A 15,060-nucleotide genomic window follows, 5' to 3' on the forward strand; every position below is an offset into this window, starting at 1 on the left:
AGACATACACATGGTTTATAAGATGGTTTATAAGATGGACAGCAAGACATACACATTCTTAAGAGGGTAAAAGTGAACTACAATTTGAATATTAAATGTAAAACTATGAAAATTTTTTTAAAAAATAGAAAATCTTTGGAATATTAACCTAGGCAAAATGTTCTTAGATGTGACACCAAAAGCACAATCCATAAAAGGAAAAAAATCAATAAATTGGACATTAGCAAAATTAAAATTTTTTTTCCTGCAAATGAAAAGACAGGCTACATACTGAAAAATATATATACAAAAGCCATATATCTGACAAAGGACTCATATCTGGAATATATAAGGAATTCTCAAAGCTCAATGGCAAAAAATAATAATAATAATAATCCAGTTAGAACACGGCAAGACAGGAGCAGACATTTCACCACAGAGGATATACAGATGGCAAACAAGCAGATGAAAAGATGTCCAACATCATTAGCCATTAGGGAATGCAAATTAAAACCATAATGAGATTAAAAAATGTACTGGGACAGCTAAAATAATAAACAAAAGCTGGTGAGGATGCAGAGAAACTGCATCTCTCACACATTACTGGTGGGAATGTAAAATGGTAGACACTCTGGAAAAGTTTGACAATTTCTTAAAAAACTAAACATACACCTAAACCCAGCAATCCCAATCCTAGGCATTTGTTCTAGAGAAACAAAAACTTTGTCCTCACCAAAACCTGTACATGAATGTTCAGAGCATCTTTAACTGTAAGAGCCAAAAACTGAAAACAACCAGGTGTCTTTCGGTGGGTAAATGCTTAAGCAAACTGTGGTATATCCACACCAGGGAATACTACTCAGCAATAAAAAGGAACAAACTAGTGATAAAGCAATAGTTTGGGTGGATCTTGAGGGTATTATGCTGAGTGAAAAAGCTAATCTCATAAAGATCACATACTGCATAATTTTATGTATGCAATATTCTCAAAATTATACAGGAGAACACAGTGGTTACTACAGTTTAGAGATGGAATAGGGGGAAGGGGAGGGTGACCATAAAGGGGTGGCACAAAGTAGAGCTTTGAGGTGATAGAATAACTGTGCATCTTGATTGTGGTGGTAGCTACAGGAAGCTACACATGTGAAAAAAAAATTGCACAGGAGGATAACACACACAAACCCGAGTGTCTGCATGTAAAACTGGTGAAATCTGAATATGGTCTGGATCGTACCAAGGTCCATTTCCTGGTTCTACTGTTGTACGCTGGTTATGCGAGATGTTACCAATGGGGGAAATTGGGTGAAGAGTACAAGGGACCTCTCTACTATTTTTGCAACTTCCCGTAAAGTTATAATCATTTCAAAACTGAAAGTTAAACAAACAAACAAGTGAGCTACAGGCATTTTACATAAAAACAAAACAAACAAGAAAAGAGGTACACGTAGCTGCACTACTGGCCAGTGAAGTCCCAAATACAGATTTAAACACACACAGTAGGATCATGTGACTTTATTATTTTTTTTAAGTTAAACCCAATTCTCCAGAGGCTTAACAGGGATACAATTCCTAATACGTTAGAGCTACTCCCCCAGCCCCCGCAATAAAGGGCGAAAAAATGCCTGATGTGTGAGACACTTTGGGAGTCCAGGAGTCTGGTCCTAAGAGCCTGGAATGAATATACCCTAAGATTTCGCAAGGATGGAGGCCAAGGGCCTCACAAGTTCGAGAAGAACTCAGAGTGGTGCCAACACACAAGCCCAGGCGTGCCTCCGTTCCAGAAAATGTAGTGTACGGATCTACCCACAATGGCCAAGATTTAAATGTTGCCTTCTCTCCAAGACAAAACAAACCAACAAAATAAAAAAAAAAAATTTTAAGCGCTAAGCAAACAAATAAAAACCTCAACAACCTCAGACTATTTCCAACAAACCTTATAATTAAATATGTCCTCTTACTTGACCTCCAAGTTACCCCTTGCTTTTCAAGTATTCTATTGCCTAGTGAATTCTGGGACATAAGAACCTACTAAAATTAATGAAAGAATAGGAGGAGAAAAATTATTCAAAACACTAGAGAATTTCCTGATCTAAGCTTCCATATGCATTTAAAATGCAGATAGCTACTTGGAAGGAGTGAGGATGTTACTTTGGGAGAATTTTGCTTATCAGGACTACTAACCGGTCTTACAAAGTCACTTCCTTTTTAATGTATTGGCCTGGAAAATCAGAGTTTTACGATTTTCACTAGCAATTCCCTTGTTTTCTAAGTCGTTCATTATTTTTTTCTTTAAAAAGCTTTACGTTATACAGTGATTTATCATTTTCAAAGCATTTTCACAAATTGCTATGAAGCACTGGTACCTCGGGGCTGTACTTTTCAACAGAACTCTCACCAGCCAGACTGCCATCTAATTTCAATTAGATCGGCCATCTTTCCCCCAGGCCCTGGGTCTACACTTCTCCACAGGGGTAGACTCAAAAAAAAAAAAAAAAAAAAAAAAAAAAAGCAGAGCTCTATCCACAGAAGCCTCCAGACGAACTGGCCAAGGGCAGACACTCTCAAGTCTAATCAGCAGAGTGCCTTCCCAGAAAATCACTCACGTTTCTGCACTCCTGTGCTTTTCTTAACAGCACTTTAAAATCTCATTTAAACCGAAAGTCCTCCATTAGCTTGCATGAACAGATGTATTTTTAAATGCTTTGATGTCCACATGCCCTTCAGTACATTAGTATTCTTCACCCCCCACCATCACACAGAACCAAAAGACCAAGACTTGTGTGCATTTTAAAAAGAAGGGAGAGGGGACTTCCCTGGTGGTCCAGTGGTTGACTCGGTGCCCCCAGTGCAGGGATCCTGCAACAAAGACCCGGTGCAGGTAATTATAAATAAACATTTTTTTAAAAACTAAAAATACTAATAAAAAGAAGGGAGTGGGAGTGGAGTTAAGAGCACCTTCTCTCCTCCTATCCACTTGCAGAGTTCACAAGGGTTTTCTCATTTATCTTGAAAAATGTATCTCACAAAAGCAAAGCATACCCATCCAGAAACTAAACATCCCCCATGGCCCACCAGGGAGAGTAGAGACAGGCAGCTCTAAAGCCTTCTACTCTATGCCCTACTTCTTTTAATTCTGGTCCAATCAGTGGGTTCCAACCCTTTGCTCCTCTGTAGAACAGTTCAAAGTGTATTAAGGATTGTGCCCACATCGCTTCCATAAAAAGCATTATAGTAGATGCACTATGATGATCAGAGCAGCGTCCTGGGACATAAATGTCACACTGGTCTAGATGCTTCAAGAACTTGCAAGTTAGAGAGACACCAATGCTTAACTTGTGTCGGACGTCCACGGAGAGCTGCCGGGTCCAGGAGTGGTGGACAGCCCGGCGTGGTGGGCAGCCCGGAGTGGTGGGCGGCCAGGGGAAATCTTAGTTTGGCAGCGACACACTGGCCAGTTTTGGAAGCAGAGAGAGAGAAATGACTATTCAACATTTCAAGCCCAGACTTTTCACTTCCTGAAAAGGAAGGAAATTTTTTGGAATAGTAGCTGTTAATAATCCCTCTATTCTGGTTGTATTTGCTTATAGCAAGTAACGTTATTGTTTGGGGTAGTCCAAAGCATCTTCCGGGATCATAAATGGCTCTAGTGACCCACTATCTCCAACACCACCAAGGACTTTATAAGCAGTACAAAAACTCGATTCTCCTAACATGCCTCGGAAGAAGAAAACGGGCAACCATGTCCGCACTGTATCAGGACAGGGCAAAGGAACTGAGGGGGACCGAGGGCGGAAAATGTTCGGTCCCAACCTCAAAGGCTCCGAGGCCCATCATCAGGGCCACGTCTACTGAAGCCCCAGTTCAGGTGATCCACACACTAGCCGGGCATTTTCCAAAGCATGTGCCACTCGGGGACAGGAAACCGACGCCGAAGCCAAAGAAGCAAACACCCTTCGAACAAAAATGGAAAGGGAGAGTCTTTACAGCCACCAATCAAGATACTAGAGGGTAGGGCGTGGCGAGGCGCGGGAGCTGCGGGCAGGCAGCCGGATTCTCAGCCTGGGCTCCTAAGAGGGAAACTTGGAAAGGTCGCCGCGGCGGAGGCCCTAGAGGTGGGTGCGAGCCAGCGCTCGTCGGTTCCGCCGCCCGGTCCTCCAGCCCGGCTGCCCACGGGGCACGTCCGGCCCCTGCCACAGCGCGGGCCCCGCTCTGCCCAGCTGTCATCGACCGAAGTGCCACGAAAGTCCCATTCCAAGAAGAGCCACCTCCACTTGGAAAGTTTAATGTTTTTCCCCCCTGAAACTAGATTCTTTTGAAGCAACACGAACAGCAAGGGAGAGCTGGATCTAACTCCCCAGTTTCTGTCAAAGAAACTTGTCCCGGGAGAACAAAGAAGAAGCAATCAGAGAACGCGATCCGAGGCCGGGGGTCCGCGGCGCGATCGCTTCTCCGCCCCCACCCGCCAGAGACGAGACTTTGGGGCTACAGGAGGGGTCCGGCGCGTCGGTCGGGCCACCGTGCGCGCCTTTGTCTCGCGCGCAGGGAAGCGGCCACCGGCCACCCCTTCCGCCGCCTCCCTCGGCCGCCGGAGAGCCGCGCGCCGGCGCGTCGCGGAGAGGGCGGCCATATGGCAGCGCCCCTCCGGAAAGGCTAGCCCCAAGGCGAGGGCGCGCCTGCAGCCCCGGCCACGGGCCACGACGGCCAAACGACTCCCAGTCTTCGAGGGGGCGCGGGGAGGCGCGGCGCTGCGAGCCGGCCGGCCGGCTCCGGGGCCTGCAGAGTGGCGCGGGAACAGAGTTCTGATTTTTTTTTTCTTTTTTTAAAGCAATATGGGTAAGGGAGATCAAGATTCCGGTGGCAAGCACTCCCGGCCCCCAGCACCAAAAAGGCTGCCCAAGTCGTTCCGGAGGCGGGCCGATCTCCGCCCCGAACTCCTGGAGAGGAGCCCCCGGCCCGGAGCGGCAGGGGGCGGGGAGCATAGATCGGCCGGGTCCTCTGCGCGGGAGAGTCGGAGGCGCCCGCCCTGCGCCCGGAGCGGGGACGGGTTACCTTTCACCGCAGACTCACAAGTTCCCCGCCGCAACTTTGCCCTCCACATGAGGCGATCATGGCTAGTTCAGTGCCGCGGCTGGGGAAGGCGGCGGCCAGGCAGCGCGCCGGGCATGGCGTGTGGCAGCCTGGGGAAGCGGCGCCCGACAAGCAGCCCCATTCACAAGGAAGAGGAGACACGCCGAGGCTTCCCCTCCAGCCCCAAACCGGACCACCGCCGCTGGGTCCTAGAGCGTCCCGTGCGCTGCCGCCGCCGCCCGCGCTCCCCGCGCCCCGCGCGCCGCGCGGGGAGGGTAGTCCGGGATCGTCACTGTAACCCTACACTTCACCCCCGCCCAGCGCCTGGCCGCTGGGCCCTAGAGCCCGTCTTCAGGCTCCCGCCGCCCCTCCGGGGCCCGGGAGATCGCCAGCTGAAATTGCCCCGAGCTCTAGCTGACGTGTCTCCCCGAGAGTTAGGAGGGCGACGGCCTCCCTTGTTTTGGTCCCTGCCGAGGTTTAATTCATGTCAGACTCCACTTCTCCTTCATTTGACTTTCTCTTCCGTCCCACCAGGCCAACTCCGGCCGAAATCGGTTTCCCGATCTGCCCTCAAAGTCCAGATCAGTTCTGTGTAGGATTTTTTTCTTCTTAAGCGGTATTTCCAGATGAAAAGTGGCCAGACTTTTCTCTTTGCATTCCCTTAGCCCCAGTGCTTCTATCATGCACTGGGATTGGACGACAAGCTGCTGCTCTGGGCTCCGTTGACTAGCAGAAGGGCCAAAACAGATTCTACATCCTCAGATATTACAACCAGTGGTCACAAACCTCTAGGCTGTTACCTGCCCGAGCGGAGGCGATTAAAGTAATTCTGGGAGAATGTTGCTGATTCTGTCCCACCTCTTAAACCAGGCTACACTGAGTAACACTCCTCACCCACCCCAGTATACTCAATTGCAGACCTCCGGAGCCTTGATCTGGGGACCCCAAACCCACCCACACCATGTAACGTCTCTCCCTAGCTTCCAGGAGCTGTCTCTGCTGCTTACAGGAGCAGAGGCCAGGTAATAGTATTGCAGTTGCTGAGGAAGATGTTAATAGGAGAAACAGGGCATCCCACACCTCTTACCTTGTGCTCCTCTCCTCTCTGCCTTCTCTCTAGACCAGAATTCTTTCAGGGATTCCCGCCTGGATTGTGGCCATTAGCTAACTAGTCAGCCAGCAGTTTTACCCCTCCACTCAATCCTGGTGGGTTGTGTGCCCCTCTGATTACAGTCTTTTCTTGTGATACATCCCTGATGGTTCAGTAACCTCTGCTCTCAAGATAAAACCCAAATGCAATAATTTAACAATTATTTACCAAAAACCTACCACATTTAAAGTCCGATACCCTAGTACTCGATAACACATAAAAGAAATGAAACAGCAGCTAACCAGCCCTTCAAGGATTTATTTATTTAAGATAACAAAATACGCAACCACAGAGCAGGAAAGCACTGGAGATGCTTGGAAAAAGTGGAGAGCAGCGGTCTCCTAACCTTTTGGCACCAGGGACCGGTTTCCTGGAAGACAATTTTTCCAAGGACTGGGCTGGGCGATAGTTCAGGCGGTTATGCGAGCAATGGGGAGCGATGGGAAGCGGCAGATGAAGCGTTGCTTGCTCGCCGCCACTCACCTCCTGCTGTGCGGCCCCTTCCCTAACAGGCCAGCGGGCCCCTGGTGGAGAGGACTGAGTGCATGCAGGAGAAAGGAGAGCCTTGAAGAGTGGTGGAGCTCAGAGCCACTGGCATTGTATGAATTTAGCATAGGCTGGGGGAGAGGTGATGGATAGAAAAAGGAGGGAAAGTAGGAAGGAAACTAACATTTATTAATTGCCCCCTATTCGATACCATACTATATCCTGAGAGGCAGCAGAATTTAACAGTTACAAGCATCCACTGGAACAAAACAGAAATGAGTGGTTGAGTCCCAGCTCAACCACTGTACCTGTGGGCACTTAGGCAAGTCATCTACCTTCTCTAAACCTCAGTTTCTTCATTTGCAAGATGAGGGAAATTGCACCAACCCTCACAGGGTGGTTGTACGGACTGAATAAAGCAACGAACATAAGATACTTAGCGCGATGCATGTAAGTGCTCAGCACACATTTGCTATTATTTCAAGCCACCCTCCATTAGCCCTGGACATAGGGAGCCCATATGGGAAATAGCTACAGGAAGCAATGACAACTGAGGTTGGGAGACAGAAAGGAAGAAAGAGATACCATGTAGATACCAAATCTTTGAGGATGCCAAATACAGGGAAGATACAAAATCTCTGAAGCAAGATTTTACTCTTTTCATTGACTAGACAGTTATCCTGGGAGAAAGAACAAAGTAATCAAGTTAACTCAGATTTTGTGCCTGGGTCATAGGAAGAATGGATCATTCTTGGAACATTTATAAACCAGTTGGTCCAACGGATGAACCAATGATGGAAGAAGCAGAGTTGAGACGGGGAACTGGTTTGAGAAAGATGTTGACAGGCTTCCTGTCCTCTGGGCAAGAGAAAAAAGGAACAAGAGCCTGGGTGAGAAGTCAAGAACAGAAATGCAGAGAAAAAAAGAGATGAAGCTTTGAAGATCAGTTTACTTGGAGAATGCCCATGACAGAAAATTCAGGAAAGAAGGAGGCAGAAGAGGCAGACGCTGGGGAAGTAGAAGAGGTAGGAAGGTTTCCAGGCATGGAAGCCAGAGGAAGCTTTAAGAAGATGGTCCCCCTATCAAATGCTACAGACTCCTAGACTTCTGAGGAAGTGACAGGCACAGCTTGTGGGCCCAAGAATCTTCTGATTCAATCAGGTGGACCTAGCCTAGACTTTTCTAATTGATACCGAGTGATAGTTTAGGAGGCCAGTTTCCCCCCTCCACTCACCTTAATTTCCTCAACCATTAATAATCACTATATCAAATGCAGAAAATGAATAATCTTCTACATCAAATATATCTGACTCTTGTTCAGGAACTGAGGCCTGAGAAAAAGACTTCAGATTTAACCAGCAAGAGGTCATCGATAACATTTTATAGTATATTTGGCTGCAGATTCTGACTAAGGTTGGGGCCAAATAGAAACAAGGTATGTTTACAATAAAAACTGAATGCAGCTTTACTAGCAGTAAGGGAGTGAACCAGTCAGCATCTGTGATTTTGGACCTACATACTCACCCTATGGGTCAGCATCCTTTCTATAAAGCGACCCAAGTTGTCTTTTACTCACCCCTAGGAAAGTTAAGAAGGTGACAGAGCAATTTTGGCACTCCTAGAGACAGCTCAGGGAACAGTCTTTAACTCCAGACAGGGCAGGTACCAGGATGTTCCAGACAAGCACAGAGGCTGGAAGAATAGTGAGGGAACAGAGGCATCCAGGAAGAGGAGGATGAGCATGGTCTTAGAGTTAAGTCCTGAGGTCTAGTCCGGGTCCACTTATTTCTAGCTATGGAGAGCAACAAAACAAGCCTCAGCTACCTCCTCTGTAAAATTGGAATCATTACATTTAGCTCATTGGCTTATAGTGAGGATTAGACAATACATGTCAAGTGCTGGGCACATAATAGGAATTCAGTAAAAGAAACCCTTCCCTTCTCCAGTGATTTGAAATACCAAGGAATTTAATTCTCTATTACAATGGGAATCCTCTCCCCCCCCACTCTTCTTCTCTGCACCCACCAAACACAGCCTTAAAAGTCTTTATCATCTGCTACTTGGACTAGGATGGGCCCTAAGAATGGGCCTGAGCTTGCCAGGAGGGAAACAGTAAACGGCAAAAAAAGAGTGGACAGGCATGTCCACAAAAGGGACAGCTACTGCCCGGCACACCTAGGACAGCTCACACTACAATGAGTGGTTCTCAATGAACACCTGTTGCGTGAACAAACCAATGGCTCAATGCAGCCAGGCTGTCTTAATCAAACACTTGTTTTGTTTCTAGAACATAGAAACCCAAGTTCTGTAGTGCTTCCCAAAGTGTGATTTATAAGCCAAAGCATGTAAAATTTTAAATTCCTAATGTCTCACCTCCAAATTCTAGAGATTCAGGGTCTCTAAGGATGGAGTCGTCATAGAATCCAGTGTAAGCAATGCCAAGCACACCAAAATTTGAGGGTCAAGGACTAAGGCCTCCCACTGCTTCACTGGGGTCAAGGTGCTCTTCCATTTCTCTTTCAGCAGCATTTACTGTATCAGAGCTTAATATGATAAAGGTAAAGGACAATGGGTGACATATTAGAACGTTAAAAACAAAGCATTATGGGAGCATGCAGGAGTGACTGGCTTTGTACAGGGAGGGAAAAGGGCAGGTTCCAAGAAATCCAAGTGCTGAGGGAAGGCCGTCATTACTAGCAAAGGCAGGGGAAAGAAGAGGGCACATTGCCGTGCTTCCCAACACTTTTTCTTTGAACTTCTTCTTTTCCAAAACATAAAATGGTCACACCAACCCCAGGTTTGCTAAATCCATATATTATTGCCAGGTAAGAGGATTTCTTCCAAGCTTTTCTTTCAGTTCTCTGTTTTACAAAGACAATAGTTGTATTTTTTTCCCTGCTTATTTCCAAATATAAAATCCCGTTCTCAAATAAGCTCCTCCTCTGGAGATTCTGACATATGCCCTGCCCCCATCTTGTAAACTGTTAACAGGAGCAAAATGCAGGGAGTCCTGGAAGTGCCCAAAGCAGAGGATGCCAGGAGAGCACTGCTGTGAGGAAGGTGGGATCAGGGATGAGCCTTTTCCAGGCCAGACTGACTGAGAAAGGACAGTGAAAAACAGAGAGGAAGATGTGCAAGGCAAGTGGAAGATGCACAGGTAAGACCGCTCTGCAGTTCTGGAAATACCGGGTGCCTTAGAGATGGGTAAACTGCTCCCAGGAGGAGTTAAATGTCATGTAACAGAATGGGTCATTTGAAAACCCTGCTCCATTTGAGGCTTACCCCAGGACTCTGTTGATTATGAAAAAATTGCCCAATAAATATGTATTAAGTACCTACTAAGGGCCAGGCTCCATGCTATCATCCTCCACAGGCGTTTGGCTCATTTAGTGAGTTATGGATCTGAGCCCTGTTTGTCTGGATGTTTTCAGCTTCACACCCATGGTGACACACTGCTCTCTTCTTGCCCCATAGCTTTCTCCTCTGAGCGTATTACATAATATGCATTAAACGCATAATCTGATCTATATAAAACACAAGAAGCAGAAGGTGGATACCGTCATGTCCAGGCAAAATGCACCTACACCAAAAAGCTAAAAAGGAAGAGTAGAGACATTGTCCCCAAATAAACCTGGGGTCAGATCCTGACTGAGACACTCAGTAGCTATGACTATAAAGCAGCCTGGCATGTCACAGGTATTTAATAAATGATGATCATTCTGTTATTTGCTACTCTTAACTACAGAAACCTCGGGAATACTGAAAGCTCATACTTTCTGGCTAATTGGTTATTTCAGGGTTTCTCAACCTTGGCCCTCTTGCCATTTGGTGTTGAGATTTCTTTGTGGTAAGGACTGCCCTCTGCATTGTTGGATGTTTAGTGGCATCCCTGGCCTCTACCGGCTCGATGCCAGTGGCAACCACCCTACCTCCCACTCCAAGTTGTGCCAACTAATAATGTCTCCAAATATTGTCAAATGTCTCCTATGGGCAAAACTCCCCCCCCCCCAGTTGAGAACCACTGAATTAGATGAGTAGTTAATGGTGCCCAGTTTACAGGCTCCCAAGCTTCTAACCATACTGATCATTCCGTTGAGCTGTTGGGGGAATCCAATCGTGTACTAATAGAAGGCAGCCTCAGTTTTGTTTGTTCTACAGTATATATCACACTATGGCAATTTCTTCCCATTTCTCTCTTCATTAACAAAAAACCAATTAGGTTTTATTCTATTTCCAATGATGGTAGAGATACGTGGGTTTTTTTTTTTTTTTCTAGAAACTGGAATCATACTGAATTTCTAAAACAACAGCGACATACAATCGCTATTAAAAACAAGGACTGTCACAATAACTGGAGATAACTTTGATCAGAATGTTCAGACTTAAGGATCGCTTGTAGTCGCCTTTCTGAAAAGGATGCAGGTGTGTTTTATTCTGAAAACATGTCCTCTCTGTTCACAGCTAGAAAGAACAGTGAGAAGAATGGCCCCTCCATAGCCTACACAGCAGTTCTAGCTCTTCTCTTTCTAGAATATGCACTAAAGACCAGCATCCTTCCAGCACATCTTATACTTTAAATGCCAAAGACAGAGAAGTGGGGAAGCTCTCACCATTCCCAAGGGCTCCGGCCACTCTGGATGGTTCAATTCAGGAGAAAAACTTGTTTTACAGCATAATCTCAGAGTGGGGTGGAGGGTAGGGTAAGAGTTAAAATTCACATCTTACATGATAGGTGATCCATCCAGACATCAGGAATTATTTATTGTGTGTCAGCAACAGAGCCAGTATCATGCCAAGCAGAACAGAGTCTTCAGAAAAGTCCAAAGTTGGGAGGGGAATAATTAGAAATAACTAGAAAAAATAAAGTCCTAAACAGAAGGACTAACTGAAAGGATTAACCGAAAGCACAACAGAGTTTGAAAGAAGGCAGAGCCATGTGAAAGCTGCAGTGGTTCATTCATTCATTCAAAAAATATTATCAACTACATTGAATAAGCCACACCCTCCACTAGGTGTGCAAATACCCTGCTATGGGCTCTGCTTATTAAAATGTGTACAAATAAACCTATAATTTCAAACTGGTCTATGTGCGATGAAGAAAAGGAACAGGGTGCAATAACAAAGACTCACGAGGGCAAGGGTGGCTACTTAGAGGGAGTGGAAAAGGAAGGCTTCTCCAAGGAGATGAAGAACAGGGGGAAGAGCCATCCAGCTGAGCAAACAGCCTGTGCGAAGATCTTGAAGCAGGAAGGAGCTTAAAGGAGGCAAAGGGAGGAGGGCCTGCATGAATCCAGTCTGGAGCATCCCGGGATGAGTTCCTTAGGAAAGTTACGAGCCTCCTTTACCCAGAATCTGGGAATGGTCCCTTTCCAGTCATCCTTTAGGATGTAATACCTTATGAGTTTCAAACAATATGAGTTTCAAATTAAGTGGAAGAGAGAAAAGGAATGTCAGAAAATGACCAATTTGGGATGAAGAATAATAAAAGGACTAAATGGAAACAACCTGAAAGTGAACTCCACATTGGTCACCACCATATCCATGTGAAAGATGCAGTCTCTCTAGAGCCTTCATCTGAGTCTTGTTGAAAACAGGGGAAGACCTAGGATGCTCAGTGCCAGTAAGGCAGTGGTTCTCAAACGTGAGCTGCATCAAAGTCACCAGAAGAGCTTGCTAAAACAGACTGCTGGGTCCCACCCTTGAGTTTCTGATTCAGCAGGTCAGGGTGGGGCCCCAGAATTGCACTTTTAATCTAACAAGTTCCCAGATGATGCTGATGCTGCTGGTCCACGGACCACACTTTGAGAACCCCTGGTTTAGGATATTTGGGGACCTACATTTCTGTGCACTCAGAATCCCAACCTAAATGAGGGAACAAGCAAGAAGCATTGTAGGAGGAGAATGATCAAAACCCAGTTTTCTGTCTCAAGTGAGCAAGTACGGAATAGTGTGTCTCCTCTGTACCAGGTGATTTCATATGTTACCTCATTTCATCGGTACATAACACACTGCATGGTAGGGTTCATTATCCTTGTTTTATGCATGAGGAAAAGAGGCTGGGCCCCAGGTTACGGGAATCTCCCAAGATCACATGGCTCAAAAGTGACAGGGCCAGGATTCAAACCTGTTCTTCAGAGCAGAGCTCTTGATCTTGACGCTACACTACATTGCCTTGCACACACACAGCTCCCTCTCCAGGCTCCCCTGGACAGGAGAGATGCTCCCCAGGCTCCAGACCCACTGCACCGCTGCAGAGTACTCTGAGGCCGATCCTGTGCAGCCAGTGATGGGTGCAGACACTTTTCACAGACTCCTGGGGGCTGCTAGGGACCTGAACTTGTTACTAAGTTCTTCCCTTTCTTTAGGGAAGGCAGTAAACTCTACTAAGCCTCCACAAATGCACTGCCCTAAGCGTGTTACATACATTATCTCTTTCAAAACCACCAGGGGTGGTTTTCAGTCTGGGGGGGGCAGTTAAGTATTCTAAAACACAAGCTGAGGAGTGAAGACAGGTGTGGGCTCAACTTCCCTTCTGTCATTTATTAGTTACATGACTTGACTAAAGCTCAGTTTTTCTTCTTTTGAGAAGTAGTGGTTACAACAGTATTCGTCTCAAAGGGTTGTGAGAAATTCATGAGTCACTTGCATGTAAAGTTCTCAGCTCTTAACATGCAGCACATAATTATCAGCTACGATTACTAACCTGTTATCCATTTTCTTTCAAAGTATGGCCATTTTAGAGAAGCTTTAATCATTGCTGTGCTAGACGGTCCTAGACACACAGCTTCTTCTGTTGACGCTTCTTGAGTTTGGGAGTATTCAATTGGTAGATCCTGGAAATATGAATGGTAGGCATCTTGATCTGAGCTCCTCCCACACCCTAGCTAGGAAAAATATCTCAAGAGATCCTTACAAACAAAACAGGAAAAAATAGGCTAGCTTAGGTATTTTAGGTGAATTTAAAATAATTAAATAACTACACCCGATGTGTATTGATTAATGGAATGATATTAACTTGGGTGGGGGTTGAGGTCAAGGGGTCTGATGATCCTACTATGCTAAATATTGGTCAAGTTATATGTGAGGTCAGGCTCAGTTCTCGGTGCCAGGTTAAAACAAAACTTTCCTCTTCGAAAGCACTCAGCAGAGGTTGAGCAGGATGGGAATGGATGGAGAAACCAGAGCATATTAAAAAAGAGACCTACAGCCACTGTGGAAAACAGTATGGACATTTCTTAAAAAACTAAAAATAGAGTTACCGTATGATCTGGCAATCCCACTCCTGGGCATATACCCAGCAAAGATGAAAGCTCTAATTTGAAAAGATACATGCAACTCAATGTTCATAGCAGTACTGTTTACAATAGCCAAGACATGGAAGCAACCTAAGTGCCCATCGACAGATAAATGGATAAAGAAGATGTGGTATATATACACAGTGGAATATTAGTCAGCCATTAAAAAAGAATGAAATAATGCCATTTGCAGCAACATGGATGGACCCAGAGATTATCATACTAAGTGAAGTAAGTCAGACAAATATTGTATGATATCACTTATATGTGGAATCTAAAAAAATAGTACACATGAACTTATTTACAAAACAGAAATAGACTCACAGACATAGAAAATAAACTTATGGCTACCAAAGGGGCACGGGGGAGGGATAAAGTGGGAGTATGGGATTAACAGATGCACACTACTACGTATAAAATAGATAAACAACAGGATTTACTGAATAGCACAGGGAACTATATTCAATATCTTGTGATAAACTATAATGGCAAAGAAGAGAAAAAAGAATATATATACACACATATATGTATAACTGAATCACTTTGCTCTACACCTGAAACTAACACAATATTGTAAATCAACTATACTTCAATTAAAAAATAATAATAAAACAAGAGACCTAGTAGGGAGAAAAGATTAAGATACAATTTGATAGCCATCTTAAAATATTTTGAGAGCTTACAGAAAGGAAAGAGGTACAGACTGACTCTGCATTTACTATAAACACTCTAGAGCATTGTTTTTCAAACGGTAGTAGGCAACCTATTAGTGGAAATCAACTGAATAGGTTAATCAGCATTTTAAGTAAATAAAATAGAACAAAGTGGAAAATATCAGAGGCAGCCAGTCTAATAAGGAGTAATTGCTATTCCATGAAACTTCTGTTTTAGTTATATTCAAATTTGTATGAGTCTATAAAGTGTATCTTTATGTAGGGTCACAGTAAAAAAAAAAATGTTTGAAAGCTCTAGAAGGTAAAACATGGACAACTGGGTGCAAGAAACAGGAAATCAAGTTTCAGCTCCCTCAAAGAAAGTGTTATAATAATGATCACTGCATATCAATAAACTAGGTTTTCTCAT

At 45.0% G+C, this 15,060-nt stretch overlaps 1 protein-coding gene across 2 annotated transcripts in view; it reads right to left on the reverse strand.

Moving 5' to 3' along the window:
• AMOTL1 (angiomotin like 1) overlaps positions 1 to 5,306 on the reverse strand; it is a 105,043-nt gene extending 99,737 nt beyond the window's left edge. The window contains exon 1 of one of the 2 annotated variants that reach the window (XM_060103191.1): positions 5,047 to 5,306. In XM_060103191.1, the coding sequence (XP_059959174.1) occupies positions 5,047 to 5,077 (31 nt within the window). In that variant the 5' untranslated portion in view covers positions 5,078 to 5,306. Of the gene's footprint in view, positions 1 to 5,028 lie in introns of both variants that reach the window. The other variant, XM_060103190.1, reaches the window with a different exon arrangement.
• Positions 5,307 to 15,060: the final 9,754 nt, after the last annotated feature.

The sequence above is a fragment of the Mesoplodon densirostris genome, chromosome 7 (assembly GCF_025265405.1).
Source record: "Mesoplodon densirostris isolate mMesDen1 chromosome 7, mMesDen1 primary haplotype, whole genome shotgun sequence".
In the NCBI taxonomy this organism is placed as follows: Eukaryota; Metazoa; Chordata; class Mammalia; order Artiodactyla; family Ziphiidae; genus Mesoplodon; species Mesoplodon densirostris.